This window comes from Neofelis nebulosa, chromosome 5 (assembly GCF_028018385.1).
Source record: "Neofelis nebulosa isolate mNeoNeb1 chromosome 5, mNeoNeb1.pri, whole genome shotgun sequence".
Classification (NCBI taxonomy): Eukaryota; Metazoa; Chordata; class Mammalia; order Carnivora; family Felidae; genus Neofelis; species Neofelis nebulosa.
Window position 1 is genome coordinate 146,723,892 of NC_080786.1, and position 21,814 is coordinate 146,745,705.

The 21,814-nt window shown below is 44.3% G+C and overlaps 1 protein-coding gene across 5 annotated transcripts; it reads right to left on the reverse strand.

Annotated features, from left to right (window-relative positions):
• Positions 1–1,480: 1,480 nt before the first annotated feature.
• On the reverse strand, positions 1,481–15,726 carry MIS18A (MIS18 kinetochore protein A). 5 transcript variants are annotated; one of them, XM_058731868.1, is made up of 7 exons: positions 15,338–15,726; positions 12,512–12,578; positions 8,294–8,479; positions 5,980–6,084; positions 5,452–5,548; positions 4,565–4,682; positions 1,481–4,279 (listed from the first exon to the last, which is right to left on the reverse strand). In XM_058731868.1, the coding sequence occupies exons 1-6, from the start codon at positions 15,678–15,680 to the stop codon at positions 4,602–4,604; spliced, it is 879 nt and encodes a 292-aa protein (XP_058587851.1). In that variant the 5' UTR covers positions 15,681–15,726; the 3' UTR covers positions 1,481–4,279; positions 4,565–4,601. The 5 variants fall into 5 exon arrangements, with proteins under 5 accessions (XP_058587851.1, XP_058587850.1, XP_058587852.1 ...); XM_058731867.1 differs by lacking the exon at positions 1,481–4,279 and having other exon boundaries at positions 4,330–4,682; XM_058731869.1 differs by lacking the exon at positions 1,481–4,279 and having other exon boundaries at positions 4,330–4,682; positions 8,294–8,416; positions 15,338–15,723.
• Between the last annotated feature and the right edge of the window lie 6,088 nt (positions 15,727–21,814).

Here is a 21,814-nt window from a genome sequence, read left to right on the forward strand (position 1 = left end):
TTCTGCATCTACAAAATGGGAGTAAGGATTCCCGTGAAAGGGGGTTTTGTGAAGACTGGGGTGAGCCCCCAGCTCCAAGCACAGTGCTGGGTACGTAGGAAATGAACGTTAAACGCTACCTAAGAGCAGAAGTCATCCCTGGGAAGCAGCTAGGAGTAAAAAGCAGCCGTCTGTCTGTCCCCTAGGGAAAATCCTTTGAAGGCTCCAGAACCTTTCTCTTCAAAATGGTTACCTACTCTTATATTCGGTTTGGAAAATGGTATTCCATCAAACACACACCCTGCTTATTCATAATTTGCTATTCTCAGGAAGCCTCCAGAATCCTAAACCCACAGCTCCGGATGACGGTACGGTGGTCAGGGGGAGGCACACGGAGGTGACAGCATGCGTGGGGAAGAGAATTCAAGTCTGCAAAGTCGGTTCATGGATTCTCGTTTCTCTTTGAATTATTTCTCATCTCCTTCTTTAGCTCAAATGGGCTAGAAGGTTGAAAGGACCCTGGGGGGTGGGGGGGGACCTTGTCCATCTCTCTGCCTACAATTAGATGGAGGATATCTAAAGCCACGTGGCAATTGTTTAGGCGGGGGGAAAGTTAGGCTTAATGTTGTCAGGCCAGCAAAAGTCAATAGGAGCGGACTGGAACGAAAGGAGGCTGATTCTAGTTCAAATCACATTTGGGCCAGTAAGACTCCTGTCCAGCCTATCACTCCTCTGACCCCCTCATTTCACGCTGCCTTCCAGTTATCATCACAAGAATTTAGGCAAGTGTAAACATTCTGAAGAGACTACAATTACACGGATTGACCCTGACGGCGGGCCACCGTGATCACCTGCCTGGATAAAACCCCCTCCCGACAGACAGGACTCAGCTCTTACTAAACAAAATTAATGACCAGTCCCCAAAACGAGTCTGGGTTAGATCAAATGATCTTCCCTCAGTTCGCAGTAACTGCAAACGAGCTTTCTGTTTCTTCACAGGCACGCGGCTCCCCGCTGATTTATCTTAATCAGGAAGAACAGAAAAGATCTACAGCACTGACTATCGATACAAAATTTTAAGTCATCAGCTTTCAGGCATTTTTCACTTTTTCTCCAGAAGAGGTGAAGAGTGAGTGCGGCTGTAATCACTGAAGTCTTAAGATACAGTGTTTCCGGGGTGCCTGGGTGGCGCAGTCGGTTAAGCGTCCGACTTCAGCCAGGTCACGATCTCACGGTCCGTGAGTTCGAGCCCCGCGTCAGGCTCTGGGCTGATGGCTCGGAGCCTGGAGCCTGTTTCCGATTCTGTGTCTCCCTCTCTCTCTGCCCCTCCCCCGTTCATGCTCTCTCTCTGTCCCAAAAATAAATTTAAAAACGTTGAAAAAAAAAAAAGATACAGTGTTTCCATTTATTAAATGAAAAGATGTGAGGAATGTCATCCCGTATGATTACACTTAAACAGGCTCTAAAATCAGTGTTTCGTTAAAAATACAGTCACGAGAAATCAGGTTATAGAAGATATTTAATAATTGCAGAAACATAGCAATGAAGTAGTTTATGTGAAAACAGTATGTTCAGTAGGATTCCAAATTAGCATACAAAAATGACTACAAAGATATACCCCAAAAAGTGAATAATAATTGTCTTTTAGTTGTGAGAGGACGTGTAGGTTTTATTTTCTTTGTGTCATGCTTCTATTTTTTGAATCTTCTACAATGTTCATGTGTTTGTAACTGGAGAAAGAAATTCAATAAACGGTAATATTTATATCTGTATTACAGTGTTTCAGAGGTTTCCCTTTCCATCCATAGACTCCCATGGGTATACCGGCTAGAAGAGTGAATCAGATCAACCCATTTTAAACAAGGTTAAATCGTTGTTTATTTTTGTGATGCTTTACTGTTTTCAGAGTACTCGCTCTTAAGCATTATCTAATTTGATGATCTGTGATTCAAGGAAAGGCTATATTATGTCCTCATTTTACAGATGAGAAAACAGAGGCTCAAAATGGTTAAATAATTTGCTCAGGGTCACACGGCTCATAAAGCAGTTAAACTGGGACCCTGACCTGGAATTTCTGCTACCCGTGAGATCTTCTCTCAAAAATAAGCTGAGGGAACCTTCACTCACGGCTTCTTCGTTCAAGAAGTTCCCGCTAAATGCCTAGACCCCATTCTTCAAGGATGCATTCTCCTGATTTTGCCCAATTTAAATGTCCAGAGCTTGACTAGAATCACCCATCCAGGCCTTGATGCTGCACAGAACAATGACCTCAGGGGGCTCTTGAGCTCGGAAATTTATAAACACGATGGGAGAATTTGCTGAGGACAGAACCCACATTCTGGGATGAAATTCTATATAACGTTCTACACAGACATAGTTAGGAGTCTGTAAAGGCCACATAATGGGTTCTGGTGCCAGTTTCCGTATCTTCTCCCTGAAGCACTGGGGAGCACCCTTTACGGGGATGGCTGGAAGAACAATTTCAGGGCAGATCTGCCTGAAGGCTCCTTGCCGGGTCTTATGCAATTTGGGGGGAGCAACCATTTCTTGCTTCAGCGCCCTCGTTCCTGCTCACAAGCAGCCACTTACCAGAACTTGGTAACCAGAAACAATGGCACGTTGTGTTTTTCAGTTGCAAGGAATAGAAAAAAGACCCCATTGCCTCACATCTTGTAGGTTTTAGGGTGGAAAGACAGGGTGAAGTTTACAAAGCAGCATTCTGATGAGACCTCACGCAAAGCCGGAAAAGCCAGGCTTACCAGGCTTTGGGGAGACACGTGGCCCAAGGAGAGGCTGTCCCGGAGTCGGGCAGACCCCCTCCTTCTGCAAGTGTCACAGTGCAGCATGCAGGGGACACAAAGCAGTCCCGCTTGGACCCCTTGGGGTGAGCGGTTGGGAACCTCGGCATCGCTGTCCCACGGCAGTGGCAAGGACACCCCTTCAGTGACATCACAGGCAGAGGCCAAAGATGAAGAACACGACGGTTTCCTGGCATTTCCGGTCAGATGCTTCAGTGAAGAGCACGTGACAAAATGTGTGTGAGCTTTCCGTCTGCACCCAGGACCGGTGAGCTAACTTCATGTGAAGGACCCTCCCTGGACATACAGCTCCGGGGACGGCTGACCAAAGGCCCGCCCTAGAGGCAGCCTAGGGCCCAGGAGCCATGGTTCTCTCCTGACCCACAACAGGGAGGCGTCAGCACTGTGGCGACTACAAATGAGTTTTCCTCTTGAAATGAGCACTTTTCAAGGCGCATGGATTGGCATGTCCCGGTATGAGCAGGATATTACGGAATTAGGGAGCCAAACCACCTGTCTTTGGAATAGCCCCCAAAGAGACTGTTGGCATACTGTTACCTGGGCAACCAGAAAGTCAGCTGAATCCTGCTGCTGACATCCTCTCCCCTCTCTTCTGAATGTGCCCCTGAAGCACCTAAGGCGACAGACACTCGGGACTGCATCAAGCTCACGGAGGCAAGAGGACTCTCTCGTCGCCAGCGGGTACGGGTGTGTGCTTTCTCTCCCCCGCATTCTACCCTAGAGGGCTCACAGATTTCTAGTTATTAGAGGCTATTGCCAACCGGTCAAAAATTACTCAATAGCTTTAAATGATTCAGTTGATCTGACTTAGGACCTTTGGTTAGGGTACCTTAAGTATTCTGGGAAAGAATTAGGGAACTTCTGACCAGAAACCGAGTTGAATTACTCCTACGTTCTGAGTACTAATGTCACGCAGCCTCATCTGCACCCAAAAACAGAAAGGGGCCTGGAGAAATCTGGGGTTACCCTTATATTCCTGAGCAGCCTTCCCCAGGGCAACCGGTCCGGTAAACATGTACAACTCATGGCGTCAGGACTTCTGAGTTCAGTTAAATACCACAACTCAGTTTCGTAAAAATCAACTTTAAAATGCTTTGTTTTAATCTTTATTCTCTCTCTGATTTTAAAAATAGCCCATGTTTACTCTAAGTCCCACATTATAGAAAACTGAGAATCCCCTAGAATCCCACCCTCAGAGATGACTACTAATCTCTTTGGTGAACATTATTCCAGATTTTTGGGGGCGTATGGTAGTAAACAAACAGATCAAGTGGAATTCTGCTACCACTGGAACATAGGCTCGTCTGCTCTTGTGCAAGTTTTCAAACAGTTCTGAGAAATAACTCAACTGACCAGTTTCTTCAGAACTTTATGCATTAGTCTTCAAAGATTCACTCACACAGTGGGTGGAAAAACCTCCAAGATTTTCTTGTCCTTCAATATCAAATATTTCCCAAAGTATTCAAGGTGAATAAGTTTTTCTTAAGAAAGGAAATGAACAATAATGAATTTGATACAAAGGAGAAAACAGTACAGAAAATCATAGCAGTTTATCAAAATAAAAGCTCCAAAGTTCCAATTTCAGCAAGTATCATAAAACGGCTTTAAATTTTGACTTTGGGAAAGAATATATCCTAAAAGTAATGCTACAATCCTTCTCATCTGATCAATACAAGAGGGTGCGCTGTATTCATACGGCCATTTAGAATTCTTTCCATTCCAAGCGAAATCGAATGACTAGAATTGCTACAAAAGAAAGCATCTACCTGCAGGGAGTCCAGAATGGGGCACGTGGAAGACATTTCAGCTTTTGCAGCTGGTAAAGGACAACTTTGATTCAACCTCCCACAGCTTCGCTTGTAATGCTTTCAAAACATCTTCCATCTATCGAATTGAAAAAATACTTTAAGATACACATATGATCATGATTAAAATCGCACCATTAAGTGATTAAAATATGTATCATTAATAAAATGTATGACTATGATATGCATCACACATAATCAGTGTTTAATGAAATTATTTAGAGGCATAAACTAAATTTTATATAAATAAAGCATCATTATATTAACAGTAGTTCTCAGTCTCTAACCTGGAGTTCTCTTATACACACATCAGAATGTTGCCTATCTGGCCATGAAAAGATGTTAACGTTCAAAAATTAGGTTGTTGGGGCGCCTGGGTGGCTCAGTCGGTTGAGGTCTGACTCTCGATTTCAGATCAAGTCATGATCTCAAGGTTCATGGGATCAAGTCCCATTGGGATTTTCTCTCTCTCTCCCTCTGTCCCCCCTCCCCACTCATGCTCACTCTCGCACTCTCTCTCTCAAATAATAAATACATAAACAGCTTTTAAAAATCGGGTCGTTTATACCATGAAATGAAATACAGTTTACTAGTTTTAGATTATACACGGTTTTGATTAAGGCATGAGATGACTTATTATTTTTTTTCGTAAAGCTTTAGCTTAAATTGTAGTTTGGCTCGCCCCAAAATCAATTTTACTAACAACTGAAATAAAATAAGCACTCTCTTACCATGAAAGTACTAAGATCAAAACAGATGCCTTTGTGAGGAGTATTTGTGGAGGAGCCCTTGTTCGCTAACAGGGAAGTGGTTCATACAAAGATATACGAAGTACAGAACAGAATTACCTGCTTTAGAGACTTTTCTATTTCAACTCTGCTTTCAAGATTAAAAAGTTCTTTATCTTCTGACACGATTTGCTTTTCCGAGGACCCTAAAATATAACTGAAGTACAGTGCAGTACAAGGTTAAAATAGGAAAAGGACGCAAATATTAAATCCATTTTAGTTAATATTAAAACTCTAAGTATATTACATTATCTGTTTGTACCAAGTAAACACAAAATAACTATTTTTGTTACTAGCAACCTATGTAGGAAGTTGTATTACAGAAAATCGTATTTTTCTCCGTAACAGCTTTGTCCCGATATTCCTACATATTTTCCAATACTCTAAGTATTTCATTCCTGGAACGAACTTGCTCTTTAGTTAGCTGGGTGCCAAAACATTAACAGTCATAGTTCAAAATTCTGTGATTAAAAAATTTGAAAAGATCCTGAGGAAGCCACTGCTTTTTTGCTTTCTATAACTTCGGGGAACACGTATAATTTCAAATTGGACTTGTAGTAAATAATCTATGGAGTCAGTTCTGGTCACCCCAATGTGGCAACTTCAACAGTAATCGTCCAAGTTGTTGTGCCCGGCTCTCTGAGGTTAGGGGATGCTGTGGTGCAGACAATACACAGGAAGAGAAAAACTGGCCTGGAAACAAGGAAAACAGGCCCGGTGTTGGTAACCCAAGAGATCAAAACAGCAAACAAGAAGGTGCTAGTATTTCTCCAAAGAAAACTTGATTAATTTACATTTCTTTTGAAGTCTTTTATCACATGTAGTAACTCCAGTATGTCACTTCTTTTGTCAAATAAGAACTATCTTCTCGTGGAAACCTCATTGATTGTATTTCTGAAAAATGGCATGGGAGACAAAGTTGCAGAAGGCAAAAAAATGAGAGGAGGTGGGAGATGAAGTGGCACTAAGTAATTTACAAAACTGTAAATAGGGGCTCCTGGCTGGCTCAGCGGGTGAAGCGTGTGACTCTCGATCTCAGGGTCATGAGTTCAAGTTCTGCACTGGGTGTAGAGATCAGTTAAAAATAAAATCTTTTTTTTTTTTTAATTTTTTTTTTTTTTTTTAACATTTATTCATTTTTGAGAGTGAGAGAGACAGACCATGAGCAGGGGAGGGGGAGAGAGAGAGGGAAACACAGAATCCGAAGCAGGCTCCAGGCTCTGAGCTGTCAGCACAGGGCCCGATGTGGGGCCCAAACTCACGGAGTACAAGATCATGACCTGAGCTAAAGTCAGACGCCCAACCGACTGAGCCACCCAGGCGCCCCAAAAATAAAATCTTAAAAAAAAAACCAAAAAACAAAAAAACAAACAACAAAAAAAAACTGTAAATAAACACTTCTAAAACCAAGCAGTTTCCTTGGCATTAAAATTCCACCCTAAGAGGAAAAAACAACTTCAATACTATAATCTCCTGTGGCAAAGTTTTCCACGTTTCCTTTTATACAGATATGTACCACTTTTGAAAGTTTTGTACCAAGCCGACCAAGCTGAGATTTCATGTCCTTTCACACTTGTCCTCTCCCTCACTTAATTTTCACAGATCTTAGTAATATTCTCATGGAGATGAAAGGAGCATCTGTTTGGGCCTGGGTCTTCTATTCCTATCTTAAAACCAAAACAGATCTGCTATCTCTCCAGACAGGCCTCCATCCACACAACAGTTAACAGTACCTGTTCATCCTTCTTTTGTGTGAGGGCTGTAAGAAGTTTGCAGAGTTTAAAATTCTGATCTGAACCTGTCTAGCTTCAAACAAGGTGGCAGACTAAAGTTATCAAAGAATAATTTGATGAGAAATCACAATTCTGATAAAAAGAATACTGTTTTAAATCTTTTGAAGAGAAAAGCTGAGGAATTCAGCACGAGTGACAAAATACCTCAAGTAATGAAAGTATAAGCTCTTTCATTTCTTCTTAAATTTTTCTTCTTTCCTGATATATAAGATTTTTAGGCATCTTTAAAGTCTTGAGGATTACATCTTTTCTAGGATAAGTGAAAATACGCAAGAGTCAAACGAGTTATTTAATTTTGTGTTTCCTAGTAAAAAAGGCTAATTATGGGGTGCCTGAGTGGCTCAGTTGGTTGAGCATCTGACTTCAGCTCAGGTCATGATCTCACGGTCCATGAGTTCGAGCCCCACATCGGGCTCTGTGCTGACAGCTCAGAGCCTGGAGCCTGCTTCAGATTCTGTGTCTCCCTCTCTCTCTGCCCCTCCCCTGCTCATGCTCTCTCTCTGTCTCAAAAATAAATAAAAACATTAAAAAAAAAAAAAAAAGGCTAATTAGAAGGCCATTAAGATCTCTGAAATTCTTTAACTGACGTCTGTCATCAGCCTCCCATTTGCCTTGTTTCCAAATGTTTACTTTTTAGAAATCGTGAAGAATGAAGGCACTTCCTTGCATCCTCAGAGAAAGCAGGCGATTCTTCACTAGACTCAAGAAAATGGTTAGACTTTGTATTTGTTTTTCCAGAACACCAAAGGTACTTCTTTCCCGACTAGTTTTGAAATTCCTAATTCTTCATGATATTCTAGGCTAAAAAATGGGGGAGAAAATAAAATGGACAACACGTATCGCTTTAAAACCTTTTTAGGAAAAACTGAACATATTTTTACTCTGAAAAATGTTCTCGCAGTGCTTTCTCCTTATAATTTAGTATGCCCGATTTTTCCCATGCCAAATATATCAGGTCAAAACAAAAAAATCATTGGCTTTTTGTCAGAAATTATTACTTGAAAATGTATTTTAACCAAATAGTGTTGATTTCGTTCTGCTGTTTTTATACTAATTTTTCTGCAGAAAACTGAGGAATCGGGAGATAACCATTTATTTATCAAACTTACCTTTCGATGGCTTCAACCCTGAGGCAAAACAAGTCTCTCTTGTAATCTAGGCTCTTGGGTGTGCATCTGTAGATGTGACCGAGGTTGAGCGAGCACCCAGAGCAGTACAACGTCTCCAGAACACTGCAACAGCGAAAGGCCGGTGCTTCAGCAAACAGGGTACAACTCGTTATAACAAAGATCCCACTGTTGAAATCCAGAAACATTTAACACCTAAGTGGCTAAAATATGTTATTTCAACCTTACTAAGTCATATGAATAAGGAAGGAAAGAAATGGTAGTAACATATATTAGAAGTGTGGACAGTTGCCTCCAGGCCGCAATGACTTAAGCACCTAGTGACGGGGGACACATAGAAAAGTGACGAGAGGATATTGATGTGGAGTTTTTCTAGAATGTAAATCCCTCAGTCTGGTATTAAGAAGAATTATCTAAAACTTGAAAAGAAGGAAAGGATTCCACAGGCTCTTTTAATCTCATATTGTCCACCAAGCCCACTGAGAATCATTAACGCTCTGGGACAGGGGTGGACACATTTTTTCTGTAATGATCCAGGGAACAAATATTTTAGGTTTGTAGGCCACATGGTGTCTGTTGCAATGACTCGCCCCTACTAATGTAGCACAGGAGCAGCCACGGACAATACATAACCAGATAGGCACTATGTTCCAATAAAAATATATTTACAAAAAGAAGTGCCTGACCCATGGGCCACACTTCGCTCTACTTGAAAGGTAACATTGGGTGCTTACTACTTACTACGGATCAGGACCCAGACTCTGAAGTTCGATGAGGACTTACAGGAAGCAGATTAGTAAGATTAACAATCTGTAACACCACAAATGATTTTAGTCTGCTGGAGAGGCAAATGTTCTCTGCTAGTACAAAAGATAACCTCAAAGGTGGAGGCTTTATTGTCCTGGGGGACACGAACTAGATTTGTCCTCCAGAGAGTGTCCTTCTCTAAACCAGCTTTGCCATGTTCCGATTCCCTCAGGAAATGAGTGACATAAATCTTGGACATGCGCTCATCATGCATCTGTTAGAGAAGCTTTCTCTTTTTTAATTAGACTTCGACCTAACTCTCTTCTACTCACTCCAGACATGCTCCACATAGGCAACTCACAAATATTCTACTTAATGATCCAAGTTCTCCACATAATTAATTGCTCCTTCATTCTAGTTATTGTTTACCTATAGATACGGAGAGACTTTTTTAACTACTGCAGCTCCATAGGGAGCCAAGAACAAAATGAATCACTGCCCAGTAAATTATAAGTTCTCACTGGTAATATAATTAGCTACATAATATGCCATTGATCATATATTAAGCTTCTATAGGCTTTTATATTTTTTACTTTATATTTTTAAATATATTTTATGTTTTTCTGATATTTTAATATTTTGTATTTCTATTCATTTTATATTTCTCCATAAAGCCCGGGAAGGAACGCTATCTATGCTACCAACGGTGAACAGGAAAATGTCCACACTACATATCGAACCTCATAATCTTTATGAGGCTGCCATATACAATTACCAAGACTGTGAACTAACATATGACGCAGGTGTAATCAGCCAAGAAAGAATACTTAAATAAGGGTAAAATACAAAACACACTGATCAGTGGGTAACATGGTTTTATCCCAAATTATCAAAATCAAAGTAAACACCACTGAAGAATACATGCAAACCCATTCACTTCCAGAGTGATCTTGAGAAGCAGTGAAGAGATAGTAGCTACAATTATTGTAGGGTTTTTCTTTTTTTTTTTTTTTTTTAATTTTTTTAATGTTTATTATTTTTGAGGGAGAGAGAGAGACGGAGTGTGAGCAGGGGAGGGGCAGAGAGAGAGGGAGACACAGAATCCGAAGCAGGCTCCAGGCTCTGAGCTGTCAGCACAGAGCCCGATGCGGGGCTCAAACTCACAGACCGAGAGATCATGACCTGAGCTGTAGTCGGCCGCTGAACTGGCAGAGCCACCCAGGCGCCCCAGTTTTGTAGTGTCTTTCTGTTTTCACAGCTGGCAAGGATTTGGCCAGAACCTACCCTTAAATTTGGACAATATTGAGAAAGCAGTACCAGAAATCACAGGGTGATTTTCGACAAGAAATGAGTTAGCATGTAAGAAACTTAACAAACAACAGAACGGACCAGGAAACACTCCTACCTTAACGACACATTTCTAAAACCCACAAGTGTTCTTGTTGACCAGCTGCAGAATGACGCAAGCAGCTATTCAGTAGGACAGGCCTATCAAAAACATATGAGCATTCTAAAGCGATACGGTATTTCCCCAAGTGTGGAATATGGGACCCTGATGAAATTTAGGACAGTGTAATGTGGCATGAATGATGGGTTCAGGTGATACAAGTAAACAGGACTAAATAACACTGGCTGACAGAGGATGAGTCAATTCCCCTTTAGTTCTCTATCAATCCCGATTATAAGAAGAAGAAAGTCTCAGTCTGGTGCTAGGAAGTCTCGAACACGAATCTCATACAGACTTTGGGCTCAGAACAAGTGAGGTGACAGCATCCCTGCTAGAGTTTAATAACATGTTTTCATTGTAGTAAACATCTAATCAATGGCAAATGACATACGTATGGCAGTAATACATTAGATTCCTTTTTAAATAAATTTAAATAAAATCCTGAGTCAATGTAATGAAAGATAGTAAGTACATGACAGCTGGTATATGAATATGGCAAAAATGGTGAAAGTGGCATCCAAATAAGTAAAATTGGGGTCATCCGGATGGCTCAGTCAGTTAAGCCTCCGACTCTTGATCTCAGCTCAGGTCGTGATCTCACGGCTCGTGGGTTCGAGCCCGTGTTGGGCTCTGCATTGCATGTGGAGACTGCTTGGGATTCTCTCCCTCTCCTGGCCCCTCCCCAACACGTGCTTGAACACGCGTGCACGCACACTCTCTCTCAAAATAAATGAATAAACTTAAAAAAAGTAAACTCGGCAAGAAGAAAGAACACTTTGCAAGAAGGGAGGGGAGACACAGCACCGTGCTAGCTCTAACCACTGCACCGTCCTGTGGCCTATCTCCCCAGGCCTTCCTTTCTTCATCTACAAACTGCAAAACAAGCTAAGTCTGGCTTTTCCAAACTGAGGTCGCCTGCGTTGCCAGCAGCACCATTTCTGCCACCTACACATACTACCTGTACTACCATTAATGTAATTCTCCTGAAAAAGAGTAACCTCCTAACTGAAATGCACTTTATTTGAATTGGACACTCTAGCTAGCATGACTTTAAAAGGAAAAACCAGAAGTTTCAAGTACACGTGAAAAAACATGCATGATCATTAATTTCTGTTGAGCTGTTTGTGTACCGCCTACAGTTACTTCGGTAAAGCACACCCTGGGCAACAATTATACAGGCAGAGCCCCCCATTCAGTTTACTGAAGATGCCACTTGTAGCACAGTGGATGACGGGGATGCCAAGAGAGTGACGCCTTCAGCCCTGGGAGCGGGAGCACGGGGCCTGGGGCTTGCTGGAGCCCCCGTGCTGGCTGCCTGCAGCCTCATGCAGCCTTGTCTGTTTACCTCAACAGGCCACATGTACACGTGTGTAAGTGTGAGACTAGCATTCTCTATGGGTAGCATGACATTAAAAAAATGTAGGTAGCGTTGGTCTAAGGCATCCTTTGGCTAAGATTTTATGATATAGACATTTTTTTTTTTTAATTTTCAACTTGCTTTAGCACTAAGCCCAAACACCCAAAAAAGAGTGTCAGAATGTGACTTTAGAAATTTAGAAACTCTCTCGGGGCGCCTGGGTGGCTCAGTCGGTTGGGCATCCAACTTCAGCTCAGGTCATGATCTCACGGTCCATGAGTTCGAGCCCCGTGTCGGGCTCTGTGCTGATGACTCAGAGCCTGGAGCCTGCTTCGGATTCTGTGTCTCCCTCTCTCTCTGCCCCTCCCCTGTTCATGCTCAGTTTCTATCTCTCAGTAATGAATAAACGTTAAAAAAAAAAAAAATAATTAAAAAAAGAAATTTAGAAACTCTTCCATTGCAATATCTAAAAAGATCACCAATGCGCAAGAGTTAATACATTAAAATGGCTGATTCTATACTGACCACCATAAAGAAACTTTTATCCCAACGAATCTTACTGGTAATGATCTTTTTAAAGATTTTTAGCTGAAAAATAAACATTTTCTCAAATACACATATTCCAATAGATAATAATAGCCTTACTCACCAACCATTTTCATTTTTACGTTTGGACAGTATCTGTTCCTTATCCACAGAAACATTACAGGAAACACCTAGAGCAAAGTAACAATAATTTATTAATGTGGTTTGCTATAATACACATGCAGGTATTTAGAGAACTTTTTTTTTTTTAAACATTTATTCATTTTTGAGAGACACAGAGATACAGAGCGTGAATGGGGGAAGGGCAGAAAGAGAGGGAGACACAGAATCCAAAGCCGGCTCCAGGCTCTATCTGTCAGCACAGAGCCCAACGTGGGGCTTGAACTTACCAACCGTGAGATCGTGACCTGAGCCGACGTCGGACACTTAACCCACTGAGCCACCCAGGCACCCCTAGAGAACTTCTAATTCAATTTTCCTTTTAGAACTCAGAGAACCAGGAAAGATAAGAGCCCAAAGTCCCACAGGCATACAAGGTGGCTCAAAACAAAATGTACCTCTGTACCTCTCCTGGAAAAAAGGTGGCAGAATGAGAGTTCTTTCTCATCCGTGAAAACCACTGACATTAACAAGTAAAACTAGAGGGGAAAATTCAATCACCAGTAAAGACTGGAACACCTAGAACCTCAGTCACAGATTACCAAGAATACCTGCAAGGTACAGTAAAATTGGGATTAAACCCAAGAAAGATGGGGCGCCTGGGTGGTTCAGTCAGTTAAGGTTCAACTCTTGATTTCACCTCAGGTCATGATTTCAGGGTTCGTGGGATCAAGCCCCCACCCCCACCCCACCCCCCCGCCACACACACACACCCCACATTGGCTCTGCACTGTCAGCACTGATTCTCTCTCCCTTTCTTTCTGCCCCCGATAGCACGTGTGCATGCGCTCTCTCTCAAAATAAAGAAACATTTTTTTAAATTAGTCTAAAAATGAATAAAATAAAACCAAGAAAGATGTTAAAAGGCAATGCATACACGCCCAGGTTTCAAATGCAGACAGAGCTCTCAGGGACTTGGGACAAAAATCTTTTATTTAGGCCATGACTTGGATGGTGTCACAGCTGACCCCAGAAGCAGGAAACATTCCCAGAGGATCTAGGTCCAGGATACACTAAGGAAGGGATGGGGGACAGAGGGAAATGAAAAAGACCTCACACTTAAAATGTCCAAAGCAATTGGTTTCACCTCCTACGGTCTACCTGAACTGGGTAAATTCCACCTCCATCCACCAAATTGCTCATATCAGAACGCAAGGTGTCACCCTTGATTCATCTCATCCTCTGTAACCCCCATATCCACTCCACTGATCAGTCCTGGCAATTCCACCTCACGAAACTCACTCTTGCTCCCAAACCATCACTACGTCCTCTTGCCTAGACTATTGCACTAGCTCCTACTGACCTCCCACTTCCACACTTAACCTTCCCTTCAGAGCTTCCTCCAAAGAAAAATCTGGGCCATATCACTCCCTTGCTGAATAGATTAGAATATTCTAATATTCACTAGAATAGAATTCTATTCTATTCACTCACTAGAATAGATTCCAATTCTGAAGAACAGCCTCGAAGGCCCTGAATTTTCTGACCCCTTCCTTCCTCTCTTTTATTGCCGCCTTCTTCATTCTGCTCTTCAGTCACACCAGCCTCAGGGCCTTTGCACTAGCTGGTCCCTGCCTAGAAAAAGCAAAGAGCATGATCCCAGAATCGTACATGCAGTCAAGAGGACGTTCATGTGAAAGAGAACAGAAAGGCATTTTCAACCAATCAAATTTGAAGTTTTCTTGGGGATTGGTGTGGGGGTGGGAAGGGACTACTGATGATGATTAATGAAATAAACAACTCAGAAATGAGAAAGCTATTAAGCTTTCTTGTATTAATAAGAGTCCTGGAGTTGAGAAACAAATCCATACAAACATTACATTAAGCTTCAATGACCAGGCTATGGCTACAGAACAGAACATAGATGTCATAAACCTTGACAAAGTAAAAATAACTAACTCAAACTGAGGCGGAAGGAAATGGAAATTAATCCAAGAGTTCATTTCTTTATCTTTCATGGCAGCAATAGGGAAAGGAGCAGGGTGGGGGGTGGGGTAAATTGAACTGTCTAAAGCTGACAGTTTTTAAAATTCAAAAACTGTTATAGAAAAAGTAAGTAACAGAAGGGGCTTTATACATAAAACAGAACAAAAAAACATGTGGAAAAAGATAGTTCTACTTTCCGTAAAAACAGAAACTACAAGCAAAATGAAAGATTTAACACCATACATATTATGTCTTGCCTCCAAAAAAAAAAAAAAAAAAAAAAAAAAGGTTCTCCTACTGTATCAAAAATCTCAACCCAAGTACATGCTGTTCTAACGGAGGCACCTCTGGAAGCAATCCAGACCCGGATCAGCAATGACAGATTGGGAGGATTAACGGTATCTCCGTTACAAAAATCACTTCAAGTGGCCCTTACTAGCCATTTTGAGCTCATGATACACATTGACTCATTTAATCCTCCTAACTATCGCGTGTATGTATTATCCTCATTTAGTTGGTCATTTTTTACTGAGCAATGTAAAACCACAAGATGCTGGTTCAATCGCTGCTCTTCTGGGCTGGGGGACCCCAGAAAAGGACGGGTCTCACGAGCCCAAGACGCAGGGGTGACCCTCCTTCTCCCCTTTTCCTGGGACAGCTCACCTTCCCAGATTTTTCTGCTTTTAAAAACCCTAGACAGCCCCAGGGTGTCCAGGGCCGTCCTCCCGGGCCGTCCAGGTGCGGCACGCTAGGAAAAAAGGTGGCCCCAAGCTTCCCCCCGCCCCCCGCCCCCCCACTGCCCAACTCCCTCCCCCCCCCCACCCCGCCCGGCGCGGCCACTGACAGCGCAGCAAGATGCAGTTGGTGTCCTCCTGGCTCGTCACCCAGCTCAAGGAGTCGCCCAGCGGTCGCCGGCAGCCGGAGCACAGAAACACCAGCGGCCTGTCCTCCTCCTCGGCCGGCTCCACAGCCTCTTCGCGCCGCGTCCTCTCTGCACAGGCCACCGACGGGTCCCCGCTCAAGGAGGTCCAAATGCTGGCCCACTTCTGCAGCAGCTGGTGACGGTCCGAGTCCTCCGAGAGCCGCCTGCCTAACAGAGAGGAGTCGCCCCACTTGCCCTTGTCGCCGCCACACGTACAGCTAGTAGAAGAGCAACCTTTGCAACCCGGCGACCAACTGCCCGCCATTCTTCCAAATCGCCCGCGCCGCGGAGCGCCACGGGAAAAGCGCCCAAGCGCCTGCGCGGGGCGGGGCCAGGGTGCGGAGACCGGAAGGGGGCCGTGGCTGAGGGGCGGGGCCTAAGGGAGAAGACGCGGCTGGCAACCTGCTAGGGCGCCTGCTCCTTGTCGGACTGCCCCAAGGCGGCTGTTCTTCGCTGCAGGACAGCTTGAGGAAGTTGAGGCTGCTTTTCCAGCTTTTAGGAAATGGAGGCTGCTAGAGATCTGGCGGCTGGTCTACTTGGGTAAGGGTGTTGAGCCCCTTACATGGGAGGGGCGGGGTCTCTGAGAAATTTACAGGTCCCAAACTAAATTACCAACCCTTCACTGAGACTTTCACAGTGGTTACTAAAGTGAATACTCCTCCCCACACTCCACCCAGAGAGAGAGAGAGAGAGAGAGAGAGAGAGAGAGAGAGAGAGAGAGTTGGGACACACTCTTGCTTTGTACAGCCTCATTCCCCCACTCTCCGTGCTACAGCCTTTTAAATTTTAGCGTGCCTAAGAGTTACCTGGGAGCTGATTAAAACACAACTTTCCATGCCCTGTCATCTCGGATCTAGTTCAGAAGGTTCGTTGGGCCCAAGAATTTGCCTTTGTAACAAGCTCCTAGGCGATGACAGTGCTGTGAGTATTGCCAGCTCCATTTTTGATTGCCACTGCTCTAGTTTGTCTCGTTTCCTCGAAGTGGAGAAAGAGGGGTTATTGGGAAGCCACCTTATCAGGTTTCTTTTGTGCATTGTTTTTGCTGGAATGAGACCATGGAAAGGGCCCTGGATCACTCAGGCTAGCAATGCAAGGAAAAAGCTGGAGAAGCAAGTGTGAACAGCAGCGGTGTTAATGGAAAGTTTGGAAGTGATTGTTGACTGGTTCCGGGAGCCAGCCATTAGGCCCTTGCATGGAGGGGGCATCCCTTATGGATGGTAAGGACAGACTTCCTCAGCTATGCACCAAAAGCCAGACTTTAAAGGACCACATCAGGGCAGGAAAGGTTGGTGGCGAAGGGACAGCTGCATCATGGACAACTTTGCAGCATGTAGGAGAAACGGTTCCCACCAAAGACTAGATCGCCTCCTGGGACTCTCCTATATACCCTAAGACACTGCCCACTTCACTTGGTCTGCTAAACTGTTTACATAAATTTTACTTCCAATGTAGTTGCCTCTGGGCACCAGCAAAAGCAAAAGCTTTGGAGTCAGAAATGGCAGGCTGACCTAACCCTCCATTAAATAGTAACCATGTAGCAAACTATGGAAAGGCAATTTTCCTTCCCTGAGTCTGATTCTTCATGGGTTAAATGAGTCAGTACCCCCTGGGGATTGTTAACGGGGATCAAGTGATATGATAGGCTTGAAAATGCTTTAACCCTAGTGTACCATGGCCATGTTAATTAGCCTCCAATGGGAGGAAAATTGCCTTCCCTCCTTCTATTTTTTTTTCTTTTCTTTTCTTTTCTTTTCTTTTCTTTTCTTTTCTTTTCTTTTCTTTTCTTTTCTTTTCTTTTCTTTTCTGTGTGTGTGTGTGTGCAAGCAAGCCTGACCTCCCTGGACTGCTGTTTTCAAGCACAATAATATATCTGATACAACAGTGATACAACCCACATCTGTTCTTTAAGCAAATGGGTAGTAACCTTGGAATTCAAAGGAATGATCCCCTTGCATCAGGCTTTGGGTTCTTATTGGCAACACTTAAATTCTATGGAGGGAGAGCCCAGTAAAGAAGGAATGCACAGCGTGGCTGCCTGAACAGGTTCTCACCAGTGCACTTTTAGGCCCAATCCCATAATAATAATAATAATAATAATAATAATAATAATAATACAAATTACATTTTACTGCTGTATTACTACTAAGGTGAATATATAAATATTGTATATTAAAACATTTTCTTTAACCTAAAAGTTCCTTTTTTTCTTCTGATTTTAAAAGAAAGTAAAACATTTCTATGGGGCGGTAAAAATATCATGGGCCTTGGGCCCTGTGCCTAATGGAGAAGTCAGCCCCAATTCAAAATGAACCCCTCTTGTAGTCACAAGTATGTCTGTATTATGAGTACACAATATTTAGATTTCCACAAAACCATATCTTACATGGGGACAAAATCAGATGCTCGAGTAAGATGACCTTGGACTGGGTGGGGCAGAGGCTTCCTGAACAACCATTCCAAACCTTCCTCTTACTTACACAGCCAGGAGATTCGCATAAGGTGTTGAGTCCAAGTTTCACATCCCCTACTGTCACCCCCAGTTCCAGGAATGGATCCCCAGAGGTTTAACCCAATGAGGGTAAGCCACCTCTCTTCCGGTCTTGGTGCAGTGATGGCTCCCACCCAAGACTTAAGCCAGTCAGCACATTAGGCGCCCCTGGTGATAAGGATTGGCTCAGGTTAACAACTGAACCTGAGCTGTCAAGTTTTGACCAGAGTAAACCTCAAGACTCTTGTTCAGTGGTTAAGGGAAGGGACGTCCTCCTTGTTGCCTGGATGTGGACAAAGAAGCACATACCCAGAGTGCTTCAGGCAGTCATCTTGAAAACACAGAGAAGGGGGGAACTGAGAGAATCAACGAGAAACTGAGCCCCCAACCTCCGAACTCTTTCTGTTACACGAACCAACAAATTCTCCTTATTGTAGAAGCCAGTTGGAACTGTTTTGTTCTATCCAGCAATTCAAAGTGTACGTCACAGTCTGACACAGTATGTCAAGATGAAGACTTTGACTGAGACTCCAAGATGCAGTAAAAATGACGTCCCAAGAGGCGTGAGAGAAGAAATTGCCTCCCTCCCTGGAAGGATCCTTCAGAGTGGATGTTGGAAAATTAATTCCCTCCTGCCCTTACGCCTCTTCCCACATTTCATCGAGATTAAGGACGAGAGAAAATAGTGACCGAGATGACGTCCTAAGAAGGATTTCTTTGGAGACGGGCTGGGCTGTGAGCTCCACTTCTCCCCACTAGAGAAGGTGGAGGGTGTCTGCCCCCGTTGCCTCCATCTGGCTGAGAGGAGACACTGAGGAACCATTCGCTGGGCCCGCGGGCTCCCAGGTGTTTGGGGATCCGGTGGCGGGCGGGAGAGTCGGGCTGTCGAGCTGTTTTGGTGGCACAACAGAGATGAGCCAGACAGGCTGTCAAACAGATATGGGCTTTGCTGGTGGGAAGGCCACCTAGAGTCTTAAATTCTGCCCAAGATAACCTGTAAGGTTGAAGACTCTCCAGCAGTGAGCATCCCAGCGTGAAAGGGCCCCTGGAGGACCAGCCCGAGGGGAGACCTTCCTGGGTCATGGGTGGGCAGCTGCAGGTGGGAGTGCAGGGGGTTTCCGGGCGGCTAGGGGGGGAGTTGCTTCTAACCATGCCGGGCCAGAGGGTGCAAGACCAGGTTATGATGGAACCCATTCAAGTGAAAACTGTTTTGCCCCCTCTGTCCCCCATTTCAGCCTGGGAATGGAAATAGCGGGGAGCAGGTAAGGTGAGAAAGAACGCAGAACCAGCCACACTAGGGGCAGGTGTCCGCCAACAAATCCCACCTCGGGCAGGAAGATAATAACTCTTACCCTCGAGCAAAGACTACAGTGTAGATTAATATCTTGGACTGGACACTGACACTACCATTTTCTGTCACAGATTCCGTTTATAACTGAAGTAGCTGCATAATTATTTACTCCCTAAGAGAGTTACACTCAAACTGCAATAATATGGGAGGGCTTCTTTACAAAGTGTCAAATGAGAAAGGTAGAGACAGCATGTAGCAGAGATCCTCAAGGGCCCAGGAACCCGTATCCATAGCCTTGACCCACAGGGATGCAGGGAGGGCATTTTCTCAAGGGAAAGAGAGCCCTGAAAAGCAGACCGCGTAGGGAGGATCACCCTTCCATCAAGGGACGCAGCCAGATGAGTTGGCCTGGAGAGAGACAGGAGATTAAATTCCTGACCTTGTTCTCTTTCCTTCCTCCAGTTTCCTGCTGGAGCTCTCCATTGCCCAAGTGCAACCAGAATCCAGAGGGCACACAGCATATTGATGTGGCCCATACAAGTCTGCTTGGTGAGTGGGTCTGGAGTGGCCAATGGAGGGAACCCCGCATCCAGGCTGCCCTTGTCCTCGTCCAGGGGCAAAGAACAGGCTCCCCTTACCAAGTAAGTTCTAAGAACACAGTAGGAAGCACAATTCAAAGCAAGAGTTCATTTTGATTCTATCCTTCCATCCTTCTTGCTCAACATACCATTACTCAGACTACCTGATTCAACTATCATTTTTGGCTGGGATCAAAAACCATGCGTGTAAGGGGTGCCTGGGTGGCTCAGTCGGCTGAGTGCCCGACTTCAGCTCAGGTCTTGATCTCACAGTTTGTGAGTCTGAGCCTCGTGTCGGGCTCTGTGCTGACAGCTCAGAGCCTGGAGCCTGCTTCGGATGCTGTGTCTCCCTCTCTCTCTGCCCCTCCCCTGCTCATGCTCTGTCCCTCTCTGTCTCAAAAATAAATATACGTTAAAAAAAATTTAAAAAGCCATGGCGTGTTTAACAAACAAATTCTAGTCTAATAAATATCTGTGGCAAGCACTAGTAGAAAGAGAGAGAGACAAAGCAAGAAAATATAACTAGGAGAGAGAAGGAACAGGAAAAAAAAGAGGGAGAAGAAACAAATGAGACCTTGGCAATTTTGCTGGAAGAATTTGTGCCTTTTTAAAAGCTCACCGGCATTTGAGGGAAATCAGAAATTAATGGCCGCTGATTACCATCATGATCTAGATTGTAACTGCTACACTTCCTGACCCTTACACAAGAATGACAGTGAGGAGTGTTTGCAGGTCCCAGGGTCCATCAGCTGGTCCCACTAGTAAGTAGAGAGCTAGCTGCAGTTGAATTTGAGGACCTCTTGGTCCAACTCTTACTGGTAGAGACACTGGGAGCCAAATGGCATCCACAGCTGCCTGTCCTGACCAGCTGGCAGCCAAGAGAATGCCATGCTGGGCACTCAGTCCCCAGGGACCTTCTGGCACAATCAGAGCCCTCCCCAGGGGGATAAAATGTGCTGTGGGAAAAGTTTGGTTAGCTATTTCTATCTGTGCTGCAGGGGCGAAACAATAACTACAGGAATATGCTTCACCTTCTTCACAATCCTGATGCAGGATGTTCTTTAAATACTTCTGTTTCCCTCTCCTATTTAATGTGTGGAATCACGCTTTTCCGGTCTTTAGCAGATATATTTAATTCTCACGCAAGTTAAAAAAGAATAAGGAGAAAAGCATCTGATTTTCAGTAAATTCATAATATATTTGAGCTGGGGGCGAATCAGAGAAGCACTTCGTCTCCATGTCTCACTCCACAAATAGAAAGGCTGAGGCCCAGTGTGGTTTAGGAGTCCTGGATCTAATTAGCGGCAGAGATAAGCGGACATCTGGGCTGTTATATGCCCAGCACGCTTCCCCTCTTCTTGGGAAAACTACACCACCCCCTCCCTCACTCCTACAATGCTGCTCTGGTGGGCTTTCCATCCTGAAGGTCTCACTCCACGCACGTCCCATCCCAGACCACGACTTTCCCGACCACAGAGATTGGTTCAAGGTGAACAGCTGTCAGAACAGAGCCAGTCTCGGTCTGTCCCTGGAACGTTTCATGCCAAAGTTTGGAGGGAGAGTCTTCTGCTCACCTTTCCTCTTGAATCATGATCCCAGAGCTGTCATCAGCCGTGTCCCCAGTGATGTGGACCATCCTGGCATGACACTGACCCTCAGAGAGACACAAGATATGAGGTGCGGATCAAGGGTAATGGCCGAATCCCCATTCCCAAGGGTCTCCCTCCAGATGTGTGGGCACCCCTCACAACATGTTCCCATTGAGACCCGCTGGTGTTCGGGCGCCTGGGTGGCTCCGTCGGTTGAGCGTCCTACTTCAGCTCAGGTCATGATCTCGCGGTCCGTGAGTTCGAGCCCCGCGTCAGGCTCTGTGCTGACAGCTCGCAGCCTGGAGCCTGCTTCGGATTCTGTGTCTCCCTCTCTCTCTGCCCCTCCCCCGCTCGTGCTCTGTCTCTGTCTCTCTCAAAAATAAACGTTAAAAAAAATAAAAATAAATAAAAGACCCGCTGATGTTTAAGCTAGTCAGAATTGGGTTTCTGTCT